Raw genomic sequence first — 23,227 nt, forward strand, 5'->3', positions numbered from 1 at the left:
AAGGGAAATAGGAAAAAAGATGACTGTGAAGAGTGGGATTCTCACTGTGTGTGTGTGTGTGTGTGTGTGTGTGTGTGTGTGTGATCTTCTCAACACTTCAGATATCTTGCTTTGTCTGTTCTTGTGTGTTTGATTTCTGAGGAGAAAGTCACAGGTTCTTACCGTTAGTCCTCTGTAGCGTAGTGTTTTCTCCCTTGACTTCTGGGGTTCCCATTCCCCTGTATCAGGGGAACCGTGTGCTGATGACGTGGACGGCCAGCGCTGTGAGCTACTACAGTGTGCGTGAGAAGATTCTTGTTTCTGCCTTCTGGAATTCACAGGAAGTGTTTGCTGCCTCTGTGGCTCTTCCTGCTTCTCTGGTTTTCTTTCTTTTGGACCCTCCTTCCTTATTGCTGTCTTATTGCTTGTTAGTGTGGCTGGTTTTTATTGAAGTGTCCGTCTGCCAGGAAATGCACCGAGACTGTTTGTTTAAATTGCTATTTTGATTTTTGATGTGTTGAGGTTCATGGAATTTCCATTTGCTTGTTTTGTTTGTTCTTGGGTTCAGGACACTTAACAGGTTCGAAGCTTAGCTGGGTGAGATCTTTCCCTGAGGGCACCCTTTCTAAATTTCCTAGTGTTCTTTTTTGGCTGCAGACTGTACATTTTGGATTTCTTTTTGCCCCACTTGCTTTTTATTTTTTTAATTGTAGCCCTGCATAAGAGTGATTACTAGTAACCATGGGGCAGCTGTCATGAGACCTCCACCAGGACTTTTCAATTTAGCCTCATACAGATTCTTATGATGAGCAGAAAGTGTCATATTCTTTGACAAAATAGAAGAATTGTCTTCTGGCCCAGCTGCTAATATTGTTCCCCCTGAAACCTTGCGATCTGGGCTTCCATAGTCTACATTGCTCTCAGAACTGCTGCCTTTCAAGTTCCTGCTAGGACGGCCTAGTATGCATTGCCTATCAAGTTCAGCCATTTTCTTTGTTCAAAGCCCCAAAGTCTTCCACATTCTCCCCATCCCCAAAAAGGTCAGGTCTGTTACAGCAACACCCCACTCCTGGTATCATCTCCTGTTTTAGTTAGTTTTGTGGCTTGATACTTTTTCTCAGTGAGGCATTCTCATCTTGTTTCAGTCTGGATGGTGACTGACTCTGCCTTTCCTCTTCCCAGAATTCTCCTAGTCTGGTCTCTCTGCCTATACTTCCTGCCTGGCTACTGGCCAATCAGCATTTTATTGAACCAATATGAACGACAAATCTTTACAGTGTCCAAGAGCATTATCCCACAGCACCCATGTCCCCATGTCCCCTGTATCCTCTTGTTGTCCTGTTCACCTGTCCTATGATTCCTTTTCGCTTTCTGAGTCAGGGCCACCTGGGACCCTAGGTTTAACTTAACCTGGTAAGTTAACCACACTGCAGGTTAACCACACTGCAGGTTAGCCACACTGCAGGTTAGCCACACTGCAGGTTAGCCACACTACAGGTTAACCACACTACAGGTTAACCACACCGCAGGTTAGCCGCACCGCAGGTTAGCCACACTATAGGTTAACCATACTAAATGTTAACCACACCAAATGTTAACCACACCAAATGTTAACCACACCACAGGTTAGCCACACCGCAGGTTAGCCACACTATAGGTTAACCACACCAAATGTTAACCACACCACAGGTTAGCCACACCGAATGTTAACCACACCGCAGGTTAGCCACACCGAATGTTAACCACACCACAGGTTAGCCACCCTGCAGATTAATTTACTGAGACTGAAGCAGACAGCAGAGGTCTTCTGGGAATAGTGCTCTATTGTAGTCCTGCCATCGGGTCCCCGTCACCTCCCCTATTTATGGTCTTGGTTGAGTGAAGTCCTGAGTAGATCTGGTGACTTGAGTCTGACGGTGTGGAAATCTGATTTCAGGACACATCCTACCTGTTTATCACTGGCCCTGAAGTCGTGAAGTCTGTTACCAATGAGGATGTCACTCAGGAGCAGCTGGGTGGTGCCAAGACCCACACCACTGTCTCAGGTGAGAGATGTGACCGAGACCTTCCTGCTCTCCAAAGGAGAAGGCATTGCCGTGCAGGGTGGTCCAAGGTGTTAAAAATGTCACTTCACCAACAGCGCTTACCTAGGACCGTGAGCTACAGCCACAGACGTGGCTCACGTCACAGTCTCAGACTTAGGTAGTAGGTTACTACTAATGATTACTAATAAGATTACTGGCCCACGGGCCGGACCAGTTCTTCTTCACAGGCCTTCCTTGTCTGTAAAGTGATCTTTGGAGTTCATGGGGTGGTCATAGTAGTGCGATTTATATCCATGCACTTGAACTTGCAGAACGGCTGGAATGGTATCCTGTGTCTTACTTTTGGCACTGGGGCAAAAGTTATTTCAGCCTCTCCCACTGCACCCCAAATATTCTGGCTGCCGGAAGTACAGGCAGCCATGAGCCAACTTTGTTTCTATGTGTGTGCTTAACTTTGAACAGTTCATGTAAGTGGAGTCATATGACAATGATGTCTTCAAAAACTTTTTACTACTGTGTATTTATTCTATAAAACGTTTCTCTTTCATACATGTTGATCGGGTGTTCTGTTTGCATCCACCCCATTTCCCTCTGTCTCCTTTTATTGATTCCCTTTCTCTTCTCCGATTATTACTCTGTGAGCTTCTGTGTGGGTGTGCATGCACACGCATGCACGTGTGTGTGTGTGTGTATGTGTGTGCATGCACGCACATTTGCGTGTGTGTGTGCGTGTGCATGTGCGTGGGTGTACACTCAATTTTGTGTGAGCGTGGTGAGGGGCACAGCACAGTATTCATGTGGAGGTTGGAGAACTAGTGGGAATTGGTTCTCTCCTTCTCTTATGTGGGTCCCAGGGATCAAACTTAAATTGTCTGGCTTGGCCACAAGTACCTTTTCCGACTAGCCATCTTGCTGGACATGGGGTATGTTTTTTTAGTCTTGGTCCTAAATAAAACTTTTTGTCTTGGTGGATGGGCATAGGAAAGGAGGTCTGAGGGAATGGTATATTTTCAAATTTAAAGGCTTACTTCTCTTTTATGAGTGGCTTCTTTTACTTACTATACTTTTTACATTTTGTTTTGTTTAGAGATTGTCTCACTGTGTGTCTTGGTTGTCCTGAAACACACGAGAAGGCTGACTAGCCTCACGCTTACTGCGGCTCTCTTTCCTTTGCTGGGAATATAGTCTTGGGCCATTGCAGCCAGTCTGCCATGCATTTTTAAAGGCTTGTCTGTGTAGTATCCCATCTCAGTACTTCATTCCTCCTTTTAATGGAGTGATTGTCTAATATAGAGATGTATAACTGCTAATTAAATTATTTATTTTAGAGATAGGATTTCACTAAGTTGCTTAGGCTGGCCTCGAATTCTTAATCCTCCTGCCTCAGCTTTTTTTTTTTTTTTTTTTTTTTTTTTTTTTTTTTTTTAGAGCTGGGATTACAGGTGTGGGCTACTGTTCTCTACCACCACCACCACCCACCCACCCCTCCACCCCACCCCCGTGATGGAGATTGCAGCCAGGGCATTCAGCTGGCTAGGCAGCTGCTGTACCAGTGCACCCAGGCCCAGCCCTAACATGTCTTTTCTATCTGGTGATGGACATCTGGGTTTTCTAACATATATGTTCGTGTTTATAACATAATATCCTCTTGCAAACATTTGTGTGACATTTTTATTTCTTGCTGGCACATGCCCAGGTATGGGTGGCAGTGTTGATCTTTCTGAGGCTCTGCCAGACTGACTTCCAGAATGCTGTGCCAGTTTGTAAACGCTCTTTGAGTAATAGAATTCAGTCTTGTTGAGAATACTCCTTTCTCGTTCAGCAGGTGTTCATCCAGTGTCTGTGTGTGAAGCATGCTGGGTGCTGGGAATGTGTCTGTGTGTGAAGCATGCTGGGTGCTGGGAATGTGTCTGTGGAGACAGCACAACCCCGTCCACATGGCAGTTACTTACGAGTAAGGGAGTCGGGCAACACAGCTTACAGACAAGAACCTCATGGAGTCTGTGGGAGAAGAACAGACCCCCAGACACTGGGCTGTTGAGGGTCCACTCATGGGCAAGGGTAGTGTTCACAGTGATGGTGCTGGATGAATATCCTTGAAGAGGTTCCCCATGGGTATTGAGGGAGAAACACCCCAGGCAATGGGCAGTAGCTTATACAAAGGCCAAAGGATAGAGGAGTGATTGGCTGCAAAGCGTGTCTTGCTATCCTGATTCACACACAAATCTCCCTCTGGCTGCTTTGAGGTTAGAGATATTAAGGGGCAGTGGTGGAAGCAGATGGTCTGGGGGAAGTGGGCCTGGGAGAATGCTGGCTCTGCTTCCAGAATGATGGCTTGACCCCTGGTCAGGGCCAGGGTGTTCCCCCTTTCCTTCCTCTGTGTCCATGCCCGTGTGCACCAGGCACCTTTCTCTGCAGGAGGCAGTCAGCAGCCTTGGGGGAGTTGGTGTAGAGTAGTGTCCCACTGCTCACAGAGCAGGGAACGTGGGGTGTGGGCTGGCAGAGGAACGTCACACTTGGGGTGACTGAGGACAGAGCTGCCAGCGTGGCTGGCATCTGCCAAGCTGGAGAAGCCCGCGAGGGTCTTCATCTGTCACCTGTAGCTGACCACCGGTCCTTGGGCCTCCTGTCCTCTCTGTGCTTTCAGGTGTGGCCCACAGAGCTTTCGAGAATGATGTGGATGCCCTGTGTAACCTACGTGAGTTCTTCAACTACCTGCCCCTCAGTAGCCAGGACCCAGCTCCGGTCCGCGAGTGCCATGACCCAAGGTGGGTGGCGGCGGACTTGTCTGTCTCTGGCCTTCTGGCATCTCTATCCTGACAGGATCTCAGGTCAGCTTGAAGCAGGTTGCAGAGTATGCCAACAGGGTCCCAGCTGTGGCGAGGTTGCTGGCATCTGGGGGCAGGAGCAGTCCTTGGTGATTTCCTTACTCCCTTGGTTTGGGCTCTGGGGGTGGAAGAGACTGCAGAAGTTTGTTAAGCCTTTGGAGTTGTCCAAAAATGGAGATAGAAGGTTTTTAGGTCTTGATAAGGAACAGCCAAAGGGAGTCAGCAGCATGGCCTTAGGATCTATGTTATGGGATCTGCTTCTGGCCTTAGGCCAGAGCTTTGCCGAGCGCCTTTTAAAGACCTCAGACCGTAGATCCAAGCTTGGTGTGGTGACAAATGCCTTTAGTCCCAGGACTTAGGAGGCTGAGGCAGGCAGGTCTGAGATTGAGGCCAGCTGTTCTACAGCAGGCATCTGAGCCCTGAGTGCCGTGAAATTGTGCCTTCACAACTCAGGGGACCATAGGAAGGGAGGGGTCACAAGAAAGCTGCTCTTTTCAGACTGTTTAGATACTGTTTGGTTGGTGTTCTTGAAGAATTTGAGACATTATTTGGAGGGTGTGGCCTAGGTCCCTGAGGATCTGAGTAGCCTACCTGGGAAGCTCTTTAAGTGACCCATAAGAAGTATGGATTCCATTTTCAGTGGAGGTGGAGTCTAGTACACAGCAGAGCTTTCTGGGAAGTTGGCTTGGTGTGGGCCATGTGACCTGGCCAAGGTCAGACCCTATACTTGGGTGTACTTCTTGTGTGTGTGTGTGTGTGGGGGGGTCCCTGTAGTCCCAGCTACCCACATGGGGCAGGAAGGGCTGAGAGCCCGGTGAAGAGAGGAGGTTTGAGGGGTGTGATCTGCTGGATTCTCCAGTGAAGCGGGCACAAGCTCTAACTTGATCTCCTCGCCTGCCGGGTTTGGTCCCAGGCGACTCATTCTGTCCAGGGGGTCTGCGGCTTTGCTGCTTAAAGGGGCTGTAGATGGTTTACCTGGGGTGGGGGTGGGGGTGGGGGGATTCTCATTCCTGCTGTGACTCCTTGCTCTTCTGTCCTACTAGCCACTGCAGGAAGTCAGAGGGGGGTTCCCGGGCTTTGCCCTGTTATCTCCAGTGTCTTCTAGAGCCCATGCTGTGTCTCCAGCACAGGAAACATTCCAGAAGGGCAAACGAAAGAGCTACAAGCGGGAGTAATCTTATTTTTCCTATATATTTTTATAAGTCACATGAGTTGGTATTGTAGGCAGGTTCTGTGAGGCAATGTGACGACCAAGGTGACTTCTGTGGCCGTCCGGTGAGGACATATCACCCGTTGGTGTCTTGCTTCCCTCATTTCCTCCTCGGCTCCCACAGGACAGTGGTTTCTACGCTGACTCCATTTGTGTCTTTTCCAGTGACCGCCTGGTTCCTGAGCTGGACACCATCGTCCCTTTGGAGTCAAGCAAAGCCTACGACATGCTGGACATCATACACTCAGTAAGCGCCCTGTCCTCTCTCAGCCTCAGCCGTGCTCATTGCGCTTTGTCTTATCTGGATGTATCTGACTGGGTCTCAGCATCAGCATAAGTGGGAAATGCAGTGGCCAGGGACCAGGCAGGGTGTTCTGGTACGATTCCGTGGCTATGACATCTTGAGGACTCAGATGAACTTGAGAGTTGGGCCAGCAGAGCTCAGGGGATTTGGAAGGCACTGAGGTGCCCAGAGTTAGTGCCATATCCTGACTTGGAGTGAGGCAGGGTTGATCCTTGTTGGGTGTTACTGTTCAGTGCTTCTGGCCCGGAGACCTTGTCTTCCTTGAGAGTAGGGAGTGTGAGGCTTAGGATGCGTGGTGCCTCTTCCTTCACGCAGCCGTGTTTTGGTTTGACCAGAGAAGGCAGCTGTTGGGCTCTATGGGGCATTTGCAGGTGTCAGGTGTCCTGCACACACACACACTCACACACAGTTTCACCAGCAGTTCTTGCTTGGTGGAATGCCGATGGTTCTGTGGGCTCAGCCTGGCCTGGAGTCTTTTTCCTTATTTCGGGAGCCTGCAGGAGTTAGCAGGCATGGCCAGGCTACCCCTACTTGTGGCTGTGTTCTGTATTGTTGGGCAATAAATTTTACTATAAACTACAGGGGAACATTCACAAAAGATTTTGAATGAGGGTGGAAAGAAAAACATCAAATTTGATAAAAGAAAAATTATAAATAATTTGGCTGTTTCAGTGGCTCAGCAGGTGTAAAGGTACCAGCTGCCAAGATGACCTGAGTATGACCCCAGGACCTCCTGGTAAAAAGAGAGTAGGCTCCCACAAGTTGTGGCCTGGCCTCCATATGCACCCTGTGGCACATACACACAGAGAAATGTCATAAAAACGCTTTGCAGAGATGCTGTGATGGATGATCTTGGTTGTCAACGGGACTGCATCTGGAATCAGTTAAAACCCACGCTGCCGGGAAGCCCTGTGAGGGATCGTCTTAATCAGATTATTGATGCAGAAAGACTCACCCTAAATCTCAGCCACACCTCCGGTGCAGTCCAGATATGGAGAAGGACATGGAGAAGGGGACTTTGCCTGCCCCCCCTCAGTCTCACTGGCAAGTTCATCTGTCCTGTTTCCGTGAACAGTGTTAAATCCACCTTCTTCAGGATCTCTACAGACTGAAGACCAGCTGATCCAGGGATCCAGTTGGGACAGCTGACACATCAAGATCTGTGAACTGAACTGCCACCAGATCTTAGCCTTTCTGTCATCAGGCAGCCCTTGCTGGAGCAGCCAGAACACGTCCCTTCCCGTTTCATCTGTAGCTGTGTCTATGTGTACTGTCAGTTCTGTTCCTTTACAGAACCTCGGTTAGCACAGCTGGCGCAGCGGCTAAGGTACTTGCCGCTCTACAGAAGACCCAGGTTTTGGTCACAGTATTCACATGACAGCTCACAGCCATATGTAACTCCAGCTCCAAGGGAGCCAGTGACACCCTCTTTTGGCCTCTGCAGGCACTGCACACACATGGCATACATACATATGCACAGCGAACAGTCATACACATAAAAACAAGTGGAAAATACTTTAAAATTATAAACAGTACTGCTTTAGATTATAGATGCTTATCTACCAAAACAAAAGCTACCCCAATACCTGGAAAGAAATCTGTTAAACAGTTCCTGGAGGAAGATATGAACTAAATGGCAGAATTCTATTTTTTGTTGTTGTTGTTTTTTTTTTTTTTTCTGAGACAGGGCACTCTGTGTAACCACCCTGACTGTCTTGGAACTCACTCTGTAGACCAGACTGGTGTCAAACTCAGAGAGATCCACCTGTCTCTGCCTCCCAGGTGCTGGGATTAAAGGCGTATCACTCATAGGATGCTAACGTCGAATGGAAACACTGGGTATCAAAACTTCTGGACTGTGGTTTAAACAGAAGAATATCTTAATACTAAAAATGAGAGAAATGACTTGGCAAATTTAGTTTCCATCTTCAAAATATAGAAACCCTTCCCCAGAAGACACCCCAAATATATCACCACTGCAGGTAAATGGGGGAACTGGTGATGCGGAAGGGAATCAGGGGCACACTTCAGCAATGGAGATGCATTCCTTAGCATGGGTCAGTGTGAAGTGCCAGCTCTGCCTAAGTTTACGGTTTGAAGGCAGTCTGAATAAACACGTTCATAGAAGGAGACAAGTGCATACCTCGTTCCCTGTCACTGGGAGTGAGCTGCAGAAGCTCTGCTGGACGAGCCATGCCTGTGCTAAAGCAGCGAGAGACCGGCGTGTAAATAGACCAGCGGAGTGGAACTCAAGAGCTGGAAACAGACTCAGGAGAGTTTTAGCAGATGGTAAAAATAGATCCGAGCCCAGGAGCAAGGTTGCTTTTCTTAATAAAAGATGCTGACAACTGGAGGCCACATGGGAGGATACAGACTGTACATCACGTGACTAAAAGAGGGGCAGCTGAATGTGGGCCCAGAGGCTGTGATCTCAGCGCTTCGGAGGGTGAGGCAGAAGAAGCCCAAGCCCCAGGCCAGCCTGGGCTATGTAGTGAGAGCTTGTCTATAAGGAAACAACAACATAGAAAACAAATGGCTCAGAATTCCATATGAACAGTAAATCCATGGGAACATTCCACAAAAGACAGGTGGATCTCTGTGCTCTTAGAGGGAAGTTTTTTTTTTTTTTTTTTTTTTTTTTTTTGAATTTTCGAGACAGGGTTTCTCCGTAGCTTTTGGTTCCTGTCCTGGAACTAGCTCTTGTAGACCAGGCTGGCCTCGAACTCACAGAGATCCGCCTGCCTCTGCCTCCCGAGTGCTGGGATTAAAGGCGTGCGCCACCACCGCCCGGCGGGAAGTGTTTTTGAATTGAGATTCATATCTACTTCTGATCAAAAACATTAACTCCACCGTTCATGGGAAGAAGCATAAATGCCAAAGGGCACTAGACTGGGAGAAAACATTTTCCATATCTGAGAGTATTGATATCAGGACACAAATTCCTTCAAATCAAGAAAGGCCAAAATGGATAGCAAAATCATCTAAGAACAAATGGAAACATCGAAAAGACAAAAATGGCCCTTAAGCATATGAGAAAATGTTCAAGACCAGTCATCATGGTGGAATTCTGGGGAGGCGGCTAAATGGTTAAATGGTTCTCTTGCCATTCGACTGTGAGGGTCTGAACTCGAATTCCCCAGAGCCGTCCTCTTCTGGACATGTAGCAGGTGTCTAATTTCATCTAATGCTCCAGATGGGAGGTGGATTCAGGGGAGTCTCTTGAGGCTCAGGGGCTGGCTCCCTGGTGTACATGGTGGCCAGCAAGAGACCCTGCAGAAACAAGCAATGTCCTGAGTTAGAGAACCATGCCTTGATAAAATGAATTGCATTGAGTTATTTCTTGTATGTCAAACTAACCAGAAGTGAAGTTTGAATGCTATCCTTTGGAAAGCCTGCGGGAAGCAGTTCCTGTCCTTCTCTGCTGGTAGGGGAAGTTGGCATCATACAGGACCAAGAAAATGGTTCAGGAATTGCCCACAGTGTGAAAGCATAGACACCACAGTTTGTAATCACAAGATGCACAGAACATAATGTACAGGAGTGGAAAGGATGAGACGGTGGCTGGGGTGTGATCGCCAGGAGTGAAGTGATACAATTCCCAGACGTGCGGAAAGCGTCAATACTGTGTTGCCGTCCACATTAGAGACAGGAAATTGTCACCCATGCAAACTCGGGCCAGAAATACACTCAAAGCAGATGGTGGGTGGGTGGGTTAGTGACTCTCTGCAGTTGTGAGCAGAGTCCCCGAGAGAGTAACTAGAAGCAAGGAAATGTCTTTAGTCTCACAGCTTCAGGAACTTAGCCCACTACACGGAGAACGCACTGGCAACTGAAGCAGGCTCACATCAAGGTGGGCGGGGTGGGTGGGCATAGAAGGGTTCCGGAAAGACACATCTCCAGTGACCCCCTCATCTCCCACCTTTACCCCTATCACCAATGCTGTCATACTCTGACGAGATCCATCTGCTCCTGGACTCAGAGTACTGAAATCTGTAGCTCTACAGACACTTTCGCAAACACAGCCGTGAGTTTTGCTAATCTCATAGGTGCTTATTAGTCCAACCAAGTTGACAGTTAAAGATTAATCGTACGGGCTGGGCAGTGGTGGTGCACGGCAGTGGTGGCACACGCCTTTAATCCCAGCACTCAGGAGGCAGTGGCTGGCAGATTTCTGAGTTTGAGGCCAGCCTGGTCCACAGAGCGAGTTCCAGCACAGCCAGGAGCACCAAGAAGGAAACCTTGCCTTGAAATGCCAGCAGTAAAGATTAACCGTCATGTGGGAATACAGTCAATGGAATGGGAGAGAGAGACAGTATTAAACTATATGAACTTTTGATGTAGTTAAATATAAAATGACTGATGGGGGATATTGATTTGTTGCTTCTGGAAATTAAACTTGCTCGTGCACGCTGGACAAGTGCTCTACCATTGAGGTATATTTCCAGCCTAAATGAGTAAATTTTGGTTATCTATTTTTTTTTCTTGAGCTAGTCTCTCTCTATAATCCTTGCTGTCTTTGATCTTACCATGTAGACCTGGCTGGCCTCAAACTCACAGAGATCTTACCTCTGCCTACCAAGTGCTGGGGTTAAAGGTGTATGTCACCACACCTGGCACTAGACACCAAAATTTTGATGAAGTTTTGATAAAGAGTAGGAGAAATGCTTATTGGTTGTATTGGAAAATCCATTGACTTGGTTGAGGAGAACCCAAGCAGGTTGCACCATTATAGGACAGAGTGACATCATTGCCACTTGACGTGAGCTACTTAGACATCACCATGATATCCCAAAGATGACATCATCGAATAGCTGAGCAGGAAGGCCGCCCCACCCGATAACTTACTCTTTTGTCTTCAGAGATGTTATGAGGATGCTGAATACTGATGCATGAGAAAGTTAAAGGGACCAGAGACAAGGTCACTAAGCGTGCCAGCTGCTCAAGTCTGTGTGCGGTGGTGTAGCGACAGTCAGTGCTGCGCACACTGTCCTCGTCCGTTTCATAGGTCACTGCGCTTATGTCAGGGAGTTTCTGTGTGCTTAGACAGTATGGGACTCAGGTAAAAAGCATGTCTGTGACTTAAATGATTCAGGGAACTCAATCTGCATGTATGAAAACCAGACCATTGTGGGGAGAAATAATGGTAAGAAAATGCTAGTGAGAAGAGTGTATGTGTGTGTGTAATGTAAGTGCAGTGTCTGTGAGGCCAGAGGTTTTGGATACCCTGGAGCTGGAGTTGAATTGGTTGTGAGCTGCCCAACATGGGTGCTGGGAACCAAACTCAGGTCCCATGCAAGAGCAGGAGATGCTCTTAACGTCTGAGCCATGTCTCCGGTCCTATTGTTCTATTCTTGATGGTGTTTGGTGGTTAGTTGGTTTTTCAAGGCAGGGTTTCTCTGTGTAGTCCTGGCTGTCCTGGAATTCACTCTGTAGACCAGGCTGGCCTCGAACTCAGAGATCCATCTGCCTCGCTGGACTAATCAGATGCTTTGTTGAAAGGCGTGCATCACCACCGCCTGGCTGTCCTTAACATTTTTATGTAAGCTTGAAGTTGTTTCATGCAAATTGCCACAATGAATGCTAGATTCATAATTTAGAATTTTTTTTTTACAATAAGTTGTGTTGTGTGAGAGGGTCCCACCCTACCCACTGCTACAAGGGAGAGAGAACTGTGCTGAGCTGAGCCGTCTGTTTTCTGTGCAAGGCTGTCTGCAGTTATTATCATATTATTTTTGTCTCAATCGTTCTGAGCTCAGGAGGAAATTTATTCCTACAGGTGATTGATGAGAGAGAGTTTTTTGAGATCATGCCCAATTATGCAAAGAACATTGTTGTTGGCTTTGCAAGAATGAATGGGAGGACCGTTGGAGTTGTCGGCAACCAGCCCAAGGTGGCCTCAGGTAGGACATGGGCCCCAGAAACCTCTGATTGGGTTTGGACACCAAGACTGCTTGAACTCTTGGTGTCTGTGTGCCTTAACCCTTCCATGGCCAGTGAAGAAGCTCAAGGCGTTGGTGACGGTGTCTTTCTCTTAGCATTGAGTATTTCTAAAGCTCCTCTCACAGCACTCTCAGGTTTCCAAGATCCTCTTCCTTCTCAGATCAGGTCTGTGATTTTGAGGGTGGCTTTCTGTTCTCCCTTGTTGAGGGGACTGGTGTCTTCTTTGTGTCTCCAGTGGCTTGGTCACTGACTGCACATGCAGTAGTCAGCACCCGAGACATGAACAGTATCTCTCCCCTCGGGTGACAGGGCCAGATCTGAGTCCTAGCTGGCTGAGGGGATCGCCTCCTTGCTGTGCCAGATGGTGGGGACCGAGGGTGGACACTGAGGGTGGACACTGCTTCTCTTCACTGTTCTTCCTTAGTTTGGAAAACAGAAATCAGTGTTACTGTCAGCTGGGTGTGGAAGTCAGGACACCAGGCAGGGCGAAGCAGGAGAACCCTGAGTTCAAGGTCAGCCTGGCTTGTGGGGGCAAGACCCTGCCTTAACAGGAACAGCAGCCGCAATAGATACCATACAGCACCAGCATTTATTCCATTCACTGATGCTCCCGAAACCTTTCAAGACCTTAGGCACATACCTGTGCCTACAGACAGCAATCTCCAGCCGCTCCTGCTGCAGCTTTCGGTCATTTGAGTCTTCCTGCCTGCCTACCCACCTGCCTGCCTATCTACTTCTGTCTACTTCCTGCCTGCCTACCCACCTGCCTGCCTATCTACTTCCGTCTACTTCCTGCCTGCCTACCCACCTGCCTGCCTACCCACCTGCCTGCCTATCTACTTCCGTCGGTCTGACCATCCGTCTGTTCCCTCCCTCCCTCCCTCCCTTTCTTCCTTCATCCATCCATCCATCCATCCATCCATCCATCCATCCATCTTCTTTCCCCTTTCTCTCTCTCTTTCAGACAGGCTTTCCCTGTATGTACCTGGCTGGCCTCAAACTCATAGAACTCCACCTGTCTCTGCTTCCTCAGCACCCAGTGCTGAGGTTAAAGGTGTGCGCCACCATGTTTGGGTTGCTCCTGTGTCTTCGCTAAGCATTATATGATTTTAGCCCCTATGCTTAGGTTTGATTGAATGCGAATTAATTTAGTGTGTGGTCCAGCCTAGTTCTTCAGCATGAGGAAATCCATTTATCCCTCTTTCCAGATTTGGGGTATTTTTTATCATGAAGGATATGCTGACTGTGTTTTTTGGGTTCTATTTTTTTAAACAGATTTTATATAAGTAAACTGGAAAAATTGTGTGTGTGTGTGTGTGTGTGTGTGTGTGTATTTGGTGGGGGTGCACATTTGTTCATACCTTCATACTTTCTATGGACACTGTTCTGAGCTGCATCTGTCATTATTCAAGTTAATGTACTTTTGTGTGTGTGCTTTTTATATAATTGTTGTTTGAAACACGGTTTCTCTATGTAGCCCTGGCTGTTCTGGAACTCACTGCATAGACCAGGCTGGCCTCGAACTTAGAGATTTACCTACCTCTGCCTCCCAAGTGTTGGGATTAAAGGCGTTTGCCACTACCGCCCCTTATTTTCTCACTGTATTAGCTAGTAGAATATGGAAAAGCAGTTGAATGGGTTCTCCCTAACAGCCTTGGCTGACTTTGAACTCATTATGTAGACGGGGCTGGCTTCCACCCCGCTGTGTCTGCCTGCTGTGTCTGTGCTGGGCCTGATTTCCTGGAAGAGCCACTGCTCCCTATGGGATGTGATGATGGCCAAAAGATGTTGGTAGATGTTCTTTATAACTTTCTCTGTTTCTAATAGGCTAGGGGCTTTTCCCCTTTTATTTAACTTAAATGGTCATTGGATATTGTCAAATTCTTTCCCTGCATTTATTTATGTGGGGATGGCTTTTTCTTTAGCCTGTAATTTGACAGATTATGATATTACCTCTTTCCAGTGGCTGGACCAGACTTGTTTCCCTGAGTTAAATCTCATCTTGTTGTGATATATCGTCCTTCTCACTCACTGCTGTCTTTCACAGTGTTTTGTTGGCTTTTTTGTGTGTTGGTGAGAGATGCCAATCTGTGGTTGTCTTTTTCTGGTGTCTTTGGTTTTGACATTCGGAATGGCAGCTGCCATGAATGAGTGAGGTAGTATTCTCTCTGCGTTCATCTTCTCGACAAGATCGTAGAGAAGCGGTAAAGTTCGTCCCTGACACTCACCATCAGGCGTGTCTGGGCTTCATCTGTTTTTAGAGTGATGGCGGGAAGAAAAGGTAGAGTTCCAAACCAGACAGCTATGACCCTGGCTGTTTGCCGCTGTAGGCTCCCTGGGCTGCAGGTCTCTGTTCAGATTGTTGTGTGGTGCTTGGCCTCCTCCCTCCCTTCCCAGAGCACTTGTGAAGGACCTAATGCAGAATGTGTGTAGGGCAGGGGTTCTCAGCTTTCCTAATGCTACGACCCCTTACTCCAGTTCCTCCTGCTGTGGTGATTCTCAACCATAAAATCATTTTTGTTGCTACTTCGGAGCTGTAATTTCGCTACTGTCGGAATCATAATGTAAATGTCTGATATGCAGAATGGTCTTAGCACCCCAGTGAAAGGGTGATTCAACCCCCAAGGGGGTCACGACCCACAGGTTGAGGACCACTGGTCTAGGGTAGTGAACTCTGTAGCCTCCCTGTTTATCCTGGAATGTCGCCACTTTTCAGTTTTCCTTCCCCTTTGAAGCACTGTGGGTACAGAATTATTAGTGTTCTTCATTCTGCATTTAAAATATATGACCTGTTATCTGGCCTCCACCACGTCTGCAGAAATAGCATTTGACAATCTAATCGAAGACCCGTTGTGCACAGGAGTCTTGTCTCTTGAGGGTTCTCTTGGTCCTCCAGTGTTTCTCTGCAATCTCTCAGTCCAAATGTCTGAATTTATCCTGCTTGAATTTAGAGTTTCTGGTTTTTGTAGTTTCATATCATATCAAATCTGGGTAGTTTTCAGATACTTGTACAAATCTTAGGCTTTTCTGTCGGCGTGGCCCCGCTCCTGGTGTGCTGTGTCCGCTGGAGGACTTCCCTTTTACCTTACGGGTCTGTGAGGTGTGTGAGGTTTTCAGTTGTTCCGTCTCCAGTCCGTTCTTCTGCCAGCTCAGGTGTCCTACTGAACTGAACCCTCTAGAAGATTTCCTCTTTACTCCTGTGACTCTCAGCTCCAGAATCTTTTAGGTTATTTTTTATAGCTTGTCCTCCCTGCTTTCCTCGTTGTGTTTACATTGTTGCCCTGATTCCCATTGTTCATTGCCATATTTTTCTAATGTATTGACATTTGGGTATTTTCTCATTGTTCTCAGGCCTCTTATTGTGTTTCTGGGTCTAGACCTGCAGGTGCTCCCTAAATTCCCTGCACACACAGCTACTGATGAGCTCATGAGCTCATGAGGAACCCCTCTCCTTGCCTTTTCCCTCCCAGGCAACTCTGACCGCTTGGTCAGGCTCGACGACTGTCTTGAAATGTTTTGCTGCAGTTTCTCGTATGTGGTGGTGCACGTGTGTGGAAGTCAGAGGACAATCTGTGGGGTCACGTCTCTCCTCCCACCACAGGGAACTGAGGGTCAGGCTTGGTGGCAGGCACCTTCTCTTCCCATGGGTCTGAACGGCTGCCCGCTGCTGCCTTTGGTCTGTGTATCTGAGAACTCTTCCTCGCCGCTCCTCAAACTGGCTGAGTCCTAAACCATGTCTGTCCAGCAGCCGTGCCAGCTGAGAGCGGACTCACACAGCTGTAAATAGAGTCGGCTCTGTGTCCTCCAGAACCAGGGAGAGCAGGCTTGTGCTTCAAGCTGGAGATTATACACATTGTAAACGCATATAGTTATAATGGAAACTGTGATACACATGCTGGAGATTGTGCACATTGTAAACGCATGTAGTTATAATGGAAACCGTGATACACATGCTGGAGATTGTGCACATTGTAAACGCATGTAGTTATAATGGAAACCGTGATACACATGCTGGAGATTGTGCACATTGTAAACGCATGTAGTTATAATGGAAACCGTGATACATATGCTGGAGATTGTGCACATTGTAAACGCATGTAGTTATAATGGAAACCGTGATACACATGCTGGAGATTGTGCACATTGTAAACGCATGTAGTTATAGTGGAAACAGCGACACGCAGGACTCTGGGGGCAGGGATTGCAGCTTAGTGGTAGAGGCCTACCCTCCACCCCACCCTAAGGAAGCCCAGCTCTCAGTTCTCCTTAAGGTGGGTCCTGGCAGTGTGAATGACACACACTCCCATGATCCCCTAGGACAGGCGCTGCCCATTGTGGCAGTGTGCTTTCCGAGGAGGGAGCCCTGCTTTTGGGTTTTTAGGTCTGTTGACTCCCAGGGGTCTCTGTGTACTCTAGATATGAGTCTATTGTGGAACTGTGAACTTTTTTCTTGATTTGTGACCGTTTAATTTCTTTCTTCTTTTTTCCAGGCAGGGGGTTGAGAGGAGGGAAGGGCAACAGGGTCTTGCTAGATAACCTATCAGCTATACCGGATGGGCCTTAAACATGTGATGCTCTTTTGGCCTCAGCTTTCCTGTTGCCGAGACTGAGGCATGCATGACCACACCTGGCCCTTCCTCATTTAAAAATATTTCACGTGTGTGGGTGTTTTACCTGCATATATGTGTACCACGTGTGTGCCTGGTGCCAATGGGGTCAGAAGGTGGCATCGGATCCCTGGATGCTGGCTGTGAGCTGCAATGTGAGTGCTGGGAACCCAATGTAGGTCCTCTGGAAGAGCAACCAGTGCTCGTGACCACCGAGCCATCTCTCCTTCCTTTCTTAATGGCTTCCTCTTCGTGCATAGCATTTCTGAAAACCTGGTAAAGTCCTAACTGGTCTCAGAAAAGTCTGAAAGACCCCCGAGTGTAAGTGGGGGACTTACTAGTTAGAACCTGCTAGCAGCCTGCTCAGGTTGGCATCACAGAGCCAGGTCCTCTAGGCCTCCTACGGTGCTGTAGGAGGTGGTGATGTCCCTACTTTGTAGGTGAAGAGCCTCATGCTGGAAAGGTAACTTTCCAAGGGCGATAACTAGATGGACCATAGAGCCAGAATCCAGCTCTGTATTCTCCACAGCCACTTTGAGTGACAGCTTCTGCTGAGGGTCTCCTTGGGGCAAACCAGTCTGGACTTCGGCTGACTGCCCTTCAGTCTCTGGGAAAGAGCTTGCCTAGCTGTCCCAGGCTGCCATGTTTTACCACTGATGCCACAGCCTTGTTTGCCTGGCAGGAGTTCTCCTGATGTCAGTCAGATGAACCTGTGCAGCCTCGGAAGCCAGGCCTGGGTGCCTGATGGGGGCGTATTCCCACTGTGTGTGGCGCTGTATCTAGAGCTTCCAACAGACAGTCTCTCTCCTTGTAGGGTGCTTGGACATTAATTCATCTGTGAAGGGGGCTCGTTTTGTCAGATTCTGTGACGCATTCAACATTCCGCTCATCACTTTTGTTGATGTCCCTGGCTTCCTGCCTGGTGAGTCCAGCACAGGTGGGGGTGGTGAGGTGGCTGTGTTCAGTGTGGGTCTCTCACAGACCCCACGGCTCTGACTTGTCTGTCTTCTGTTGTCCAGAAGATTGGCCCTTGTGAGGATTGGTCCTCTCTGAGGTTGTCACAGCTATGAGACTTTGCAAGGGCTCTAATATAACCTGGTGACTCTTCCTCATGACCTAGGCACAGCCCAGGAATATGGTGGCATCATCCGGCATGGCGCCAAGCTGCTCTATGCATTCGCTGAAGCAACCGTACCCAAAATCACAGTCATCACCAGGAAGGTGAGGCTCCTAGCATCATGGCTGAGGTGGTCTGCCGTGAGGTGACCTGGTCTGGAAGGAGGTGTGCCTCTTGCTCACCCCTGTGAAATGTGTAGAGGGCTCACCCTGCAACATGTGTTACAGGGGTGTCCGCGGTCTCCCAGCAGCAGGGACAGCCGGCAGCAGTGGTGGTGTGGGCTATACGAGTCTCCGGACTTTGACCTTGTGGGGCCGTAGGGCATGGCCCCATTTCCCTTGACTTTCTGGAGTGTTGGTGATATGATTTGCTTGTTCCTGACATTGACACTCAGCATGTGACTTGTTCTAGGCCTATGGAGGTGCCTATGATGTCATGAGCTCCAAACACCTTCTTGGTGACACCAACTATGCCTGGCCCACAGCCGAGATTGCAGTCATGGGTGCCAAGGTAAAGACATCTAGCAGCACTGGGCCCTGATAAGAGTCTAACCCTGAAAAGTCCCCCTTCCTCTCCAGTCCACCTCCTGTCTCCCCAGTGAAATACACACTTTCTGATGGGCACTTTCTCTTTTACTTCATCTTAAAAATGCTCACTGAGAATCTCTGTCTCCACACAGCTACGTTCTTCACATACAACTACATATCTCTGTTTACATACGTACATCTCTCTCCGACACGGCCACACATCTCTGTGTACGTTACAGCTATTGTCACGTGACTACACATCTTTCTTTTACATACATTTCTCTTCTACATCTCTTTTCTATACAGCTTCATCTTCATTGTCTCCTCACAGTTACAAATCTCCACACAGCCCCAGCTCAACATCTCACTCACATAGCCCCCACCACACAACACACACAGCTCCTTCACACAGCGCTCTCTCTCTCTCTCTCTCTCTCTCTCTCTCTCTCTCTCTCTCACACACACACACACACAGCTCCTTCACACAGCGCTCTCTCTCTCTCTCTCTCTCTCTCTCTCACACACAGCTCCTTCACACAGCGCTCTCTCTCTCTCTCTCTCTCTCTCTCACACACACACACAGCTCCTTCACACAGCGCTCTCTCTCTCTCTCTCTCTCTCTCTCTCACACACACACACACACACAGCTCCTTCACACAGCGCTCTCTCTCTCTCTCTCTCTCTCTCACACACACACACACACACACACAGCTCCTTCACACAGCTCGCTCTCTCTCACACACACACACACACACACACAGCTCCTTCACACAGCATTCTCTCTCTCTCTCTCTCTCTCTCTCTCTCTCTCTCTCACACACACACACACACAGCTCCTTCACACAGCGCTCTCTCTCTCTCTCTCTCTCTCTCTCTCTCTCTCTCTCACACACACACACACACACACACACACACACTCTCACTCTTTATTCTTTCACTTCTTCATTGTATTTCTCTCTCCACAGCAGCCTTCTCTCACATCCAAATCTCTGGATAATTATATGTTACATTTTCAGGGCCTGACCCATTCTTACAACACAAGATAAGCCACACAGCTTTTCTCAGGCTAGGGAGGTCACATTGACCAGCCAGGGAATAATGATTGGCCATGCATCTAGCTCTGAGTTGGTGAGGGCTCCCAGACAGAAGATGACACTGAAATTCAAGACCTAACAGTTAGCTGGACCTTGAGTGGTAGGGAGTATGTGCAGAAAGCCCATTGCTACACGAGGGTTATGTCTACCAAAGTTGCCTCAAACCTGACCTTGAATCAGCAACAAACACTTGGGAAAATGACTTCATGTATTTGTTTTTAGGGGAAGCCAGATATTCATCTCTAGGGGTAACCCACTTGCTTTGAATTTGTTCTAAAGTCTAAAATCAGCAGTCTCTGTGAGTGAGAATGCTGTTACCTACTATGTCAGTCATAATGAAAGATCCCCTAGTATGTATGCTTTTCATCAGAATTATACAGATTAAGCAGAAATCAACTTCCTGACCATCACAGCTCTATCTGTGCCCGATAGATGGAATATAGATATCAGATAAACACACAAGCAGTGGGAATATTCCCCATAGCTGTTATTAGCACATGAGAGAATTACAGCCAGAAGCAACTGATCCTTTGCAGTCAGTAACTCCACAGCTTTTCCGAGTGGGGCTCTCACAGAGTCATTTGTCCGGTGGGTCGGCTGGCTGAATACTCCCTGACCTCCTGCACAGAGCCACCCCTTTCCACCCACTAGAAGCTAAAGTTCTGTCTTTGATGGCTCTTGTGGCTTTGAAAGAGCTATTAGGGTTGAGCCAGGTGACTTTAGGTTTCCAGAGTGTTCCCACTTGACGGCCAAGCCTTCCGCATGAGTTTTCCGGGTCAGTCAGTGTCTTAGTTAGGGTTTTATTGCTGTGAAGAGACACCATGACCGTGGCAACTCTCAAAAAGGAAAACATTTAACTGAACTAACTTAGAGTTTCAGAGGTTTAGTCCATTGTCATCATGGTGGCATGCAGGCAGACATGGTGCTGGAGAAGGAGCCGAGAGTTCTACATCTTGATCCACAGGTAGCAGAAGGAGATTGTGAGCTACACTGGGTATAACTTGAACATAGGAGACCTCAAATCCCACCCCCCCCCCACCAGTGACACACTTCCTCCAACAAGGCCACATCTCCTCATAGTGCCACTCGCTATGAGCAAGCATTCACACCTGAGGCCATACCTATAGACCACCAGCAGTGTGTTCTGTGTCCAGGGCTTGGGGTCGTGAAGGAGGAAAAACAGCACTTAGTGGGAAACAGGCTGAACATCCTGACTTCAGAGGATGATAAGGCGTGCAGAGGGAGAATGGAGTGACCTGGAACCACAGCCTAGCATTCCATCCTCAGCCCCAGAGCATGAAAGGCAGCCCCACGCATGGCCCGTCTCTTTGCTCTGATTGGCTGTGAGGAACTGATGGGCTCTTGGGAAACCTTTTCTCTTCTCATAGGGTGCTGTGGAGATCATCTTCAAAGGACACCAGGATGTGGAAGCCGCCCAGGCAGAATATGTGGAGAAGTTCGCCAACCCTTTCCCTGCAGCCGTGAGAGGTGGGCCGGGTGGAGGCCGGCGCTGTCCATCTGCCCCATCACTTGCTGGTTCTTTCTCGGCATCTTTCATAGTCGCCTTTCATCTTTGCAGTTGCCTCTGGGGAGTGACGGGGCTGCCTTCGGGCAGGATCTGGGGCCGATCAGGCTGCCGATAGGTTTCTGTTTCTAGGTGATGGTTTGATCATCCAGTCCACCCAGACCTGGTGGCTAAACCCCTCTCATCCCCCCACTGTGTCCTGGGCTTCACTGGGTGGCTCTTCAGGTTTGCCTGGGTTTGTTCTCACTAGAATCAGCCTCTGGCTTGGCAGTCCAAGACGGCCTTTCTTTCAAGATAATGGTGGCTGCTTGCTGGTCCTTCCTCACTTCTCTAGGCCTGTCCAGGCTTTTCTTCTTGGTGTCCTGGGAGTAGGTAAAAAGGAAGGAGACTTAGGCCCTGAAGCCTAGGGCTGGGGTAACCCCATGGTAACCTTTGTCACATTGTATGGATAAAAGCAAGTCACAGGGGTAGAGAGAAAAACTGTCTCTCCATGGAGGAAGCAAAATTTTACTATAAGGACCCATGGACAGACAGAGAGAAGTTGTTGTATGTGTTTACTTTCTTTTAAAAAAATCTTGTTTATTATTTATTTGTCTATGTGTATATGGCACACACGTGTGCATGCACATGCCTACAGAGGCCAGAAGAGGGCATCAGATCGCTTTGAGCTGGAGGTACTAGCAGTTCTGTACGACCTGAAGTAGGTTTAGTGATCCCTCCTCAGGTCCTCTGGAAGAGCAGCAGTGCTCCTAACTGCTGAGCCATCTCTCCAGCCACATACATATTTTCTTAATTTTATTTCCTGTTGAGTCCATCCTGGCAGGGTGGAGGCTCTGGCTCAGGGCAGGAAGGGAGAGGTCACATTTCCCTTATCTCGCCTAGTGCTCCTTTGCCAAAGGTTAGGAGCCCGGCAGAGCAGAGGCGCCTCAGAGGTCCAAGGAGGGTTTGTAGGCTTGCGTCTCTCTGCCAGGTCAAGTGCTGCCCACACCGTTGGCCCGTGGGGCTGAGAGTGGCTGGGTAGATGACCACCCACACAGTGATCTCCTTTTCTCTGATTCCTCAGGGTTCGTGGACGACATCATCCAGCCGTCCTCCACTCGTGCCCGGATATGCTGTGACCTGGAAGTCTTGGCCAGCAAGAAGGTCCATCGTCCTTGGAGGAAGCATGCGAATATCCCACTGTGAACAGCTCAAAGGAAACGGACCAACAGTGGAGCTGGCCACTCGTAGGCCACCGCTGCCTTTTATAATCATGAAAATGGGATCTACGTACCTTGGAAGTTGATTAAATTTCAGAAAGAGTTCTTGTACCTGGTGTAAAATTATTTGCTATATCAGAATCTTAGTTGGTATTTTTTGAGTAGGTATTTTATTTTTATAGTAAAAATCTCAAAACAAGAAAGCCAGAAGGGAAAAACACTCACATGCACATGCTCACCCTGTCATATGATACCGTCAGGATGGTTCTCACAGACTCTAGCCGTCGAGCACTGCCATTGATCTCGGAACTGCACGCTAACCACTTTATAAAGTTAGCCTGCCTTCAGTATTTTGTAGAGCAATAAAAACAGAATATAGCATACCTGTTTATCCCCTACCCTGGGAATTAATTTACATCCCCAGGAAAGATAATAGGGTTTAGGGCAGTTAAATAGGAATGTTGGAGTAAGCCCTGATTCCCATGACTCGTTGATGGTTATATGAACGTCTACGATGCCAGTTTGTCAGCAGAGCAGATTCTCAGAAAGGTGTAGCATCCAGTATTGACTCCTGTGGTGTCCAGACCACGAAGGTGTTCCTGCATTTCCAAACTCCTCTGTTCTGATGATGGTCATGACTGTGAAGTGTTTCTAGGACTGTATCATGTGCCTGACACCCAATCGCCAGTTGCTAATGTTGTGCACGTGCATATGTGAGTGTGTGCATGCGTGCGTGTGCGTGCGTGCGTGTGTATGTGTCTTAAGTGACTGTCATGGCTCTTGTGTGTGGCCAGAGGACAACTTGGCAGGAATTAGTTCTCTCTCTCCATCATGTGGTTTGAGGATCTTGGT

At 48.3% G+C, this 23,227-nt stretch overlaps 1 protein-coding gene across 1 annotated transcript in view; it reads left to right on the plus strand.

Annotated features, from left to right (window-relative positions):
* The window catches only part of Pccb (propionyl-CoA carboxylase subunit beta), a 46,681-nt gene extending 24,203 nt beyond the window's left edge, over positions 1 to 22,478 (plus strand). Inside the window, exons 7-15 of the mRNA XM_041677166.1 lie at positions 1,916 to 2,024; positions 4,672 to 4,792; positions 6,228 to 6,309; positions 12,143 to 12,266; positions 17,728 to 17,835; positions 18,034 to 18,134; positions 18,442 to 18,540; positions 21,040 to 21,139; positions 22,240 to 22,478. Coding sequence (XP_041533100.1) covers positions 1,916 to 2,024; positions 4,672 to 4,792; positions 6,228 to 6,309; positions 12,143 to 12,266; positions 17,728 to 17,835; positions 18,034 to 18,134; positions 18,442 to 18,540; positions 21,040 to 21,139; positions 22,240 to 22,361 — 966 coding nt within the window. The 3' untranslated portion in view covers positions 22,362 to 22,478. The remainder of the gene's footprint in view (positions 1 to 1,915; positions 2,025 to 4,671; positions 4,793 to 6,227; positions 6,310 to 12,142; positions 12,267 to 17,727; positions 17,836 to 18,033; positions 18,135 to 18,441; positions 18,541 to 21,039; positions 21,140 to 22,239) is intronic.
* Positions 22,479 to 23,227: the final 749 nt, after the last annotated feature.

This window comes from Microtus oregoni, unplaced genomic scaffold, assembly GCF_018167655.1.
Source record: "Microtus oregoni isolate MIOR12 unplaced genomic scaffold, Mior012 000028F_ref0000031, whole genome shotgun sequence".
Lineage (NCBI taxonomy): Eukaryota > Metazoa > Chordata > Mammalia > Rodentia > Cricetidae > Microtus > Microtus oregoni.